This window comes from Montipora capricornis, chromosome 7, assembly GCF_036669925.1.
Source record: "Montipora capricornis isolate CH-2021 chromosome 7, ASM3666992v2, whole genome shotgun sequence".
Lineage (NCBI taxonomy): Eukaryota > Metazoa > Cnidaria > Anthozoa > Scleractinia > Acroporidae > Montipora > Montipora capricornis.
Window position 1 is genome coordinate 26,008,406 of NC_090889.1, and position 1,742 is coordinate 26,010,147.

General features: G+C 45.2%; 1 protein-coding gene across 1 annotated transcript in view; it reads right to left on the minus strand.

Annotated features, from left to right (window-relative positions):
- Positions 1 to 379: 379 nt before the first annotated feature.
- The window catches only part of LOC138055810 (NFX1-type zinc finger-containing protein 1-like), a 1,785-nt gene continuing 422 nt past the window's right edge, over positions 380 to 1,742 (minus strand). Inside the window, exons 1-2 of the mRNA XM_068901681.1 lie at positions 1,080 to 1,742; positions 380 to 773 (exon numbers count right to left, since the gene is read on the minus strand). The exon at positions 1,080 to 1,742 is cut by the window's right edge and continues 422 nt beyond it. Coding sequence (XP_068757782.1) covers positions 380 to 773; positions 1,080 to 1,742 — 1,057 coding nt within the window. The remainder of the gene's footprint in view (positions 774 to 1,079) is intronic.

Genomic DNA, 1,742 nt, shown 5'->3' on the forward strand with positions numbered 1-1,742 from the left:
ACTTTGGTTATTTCCTTTCCTCAAAAAATACTACAGAATGTCCATACGGTGATCTTTGTTCGCAATAAATGTCTGCATGGTTGTATCAAATGATATTTCATTTCTAGTGGATGACGTTTTCAGCTTTTTGATCTTTTGGTACGGTTGCCTTTTATTTCTCTTGTGGGTAAACAATCGATTTGACCGCAAGTATTTGCCATCCTCTCTTCACCCCACCCCCCCCCCCCCCTCTCCACTCTCTCTTTCCTCTTTCTCTCCCCTCTCTCTGCCTCACTTTGAATTCGGAATTTTAGAAGTTGTTATTTCCAATTCCGTGGTTGGCCCCTTAAAATACTTAACTATGTGGTAGCTTTTTTCTGACACACTCTATTCCATACTTTCAAGCAGCGCACTGCACACACTTCGTGATTGATTCGATTTCCTCCTGTCCTTTGCGCCACACTGTTCGAGTGAAGCATACTTCACAGTGTTCGCAAAGTTTCCACACAATTTGTCCAACGCCTGGAAAGCTCTGCAGTTCTGCAGGCCTTTCGATTAAAGGTTCGAGGCCCATTTCCCTTCTCACCAGAATAGCAAGGCTTTCAAGTTCTGTAATTATCAGAGCCTCATCCTTTCCTTGGAGAAACAGTATGAGATCATTGGTCGCCTTCTTCAAAAGGTTTGTGGCCTTGGTAGACAATGATGTACCGCGCCTAGCGGCCTCACCATGGAGCTCCAAAAGAGAGGCAAAAAGTGCATATTTTCTTGTGTCATCATACGCTTCTCCAAGAGACCTCAAATATGGATGGCAACTCTCAAGGGAGCGAGTGATGTCTTCGAGTTCATGCGCGATGGTTTTTCAACACCCTGTTCATCTGTGGGTGCACACCCAGGCTAACGTGAAGTCTAACCTTATTCAAACTGAGTCGTGCCTTTCCAGATTCGTGTATGATTGTTAAATGATTCTTTAATCTGAAGAGTGAGGGAATATCGAAGGGAAGTATTTTACCTCTCTCTATTGACTTGACCAACGCGTTTTGCTCTGTAGTGACGATTCTTCGAAGGGGGTGGCTAAGTGGTAATATAGACTTGTGACTAACCGTCCAGTTTCATTTCCAAGTTTGTAAATTTCCTTTTTCACATTTTCCATGTTCCTTAACGCTTTTTTGACCAGGTTTCCATAGCGGAAGCTGAATGTAATTGGTATGGAACACCTTGGACAGCGCATGAGTTGAACATTGGTACCCAGATCTTGCTGCATTATCGCGTCCATTTCTTCAACGGTGAAGATATGATGGCAATTATGAAGCTGAATATATCTGGTAGTCTCTGTTGATACAGCTCGTCCATCGCCTAGCATTGAGGAAAGTTCTTCGGTGTCGCAAATAGCACACAAAGTGGGGCAGTCTTCCCCACATAAGCCAATACATAAGTGGCCACAGGGTAGCTTCTCAGGGCAGGGTGCATCACAACGAGGGCGGTCGCATTCCTCCTGACATGTCCTTGTGCATTGGTAGTGATTGCAACGCCATTTGCATGGTCTGTTGCATGGACTGCATAACTCTGAACAGCTCTTAGAGCACGTAACATGAGGGCAGCGAATGCGGCATTTCCTGCTGCAAGGGGGACAGGGCATTGCACATTTTGCTTTACAATGGTGCGAACAGACTAGAATTCGGTTGCATTGACCTTGACAGAATTCATGGGAGCCCCTTTCACGGCATTCAATACACTTTCCAGGACATCGGTGGCCACAAGCCAGT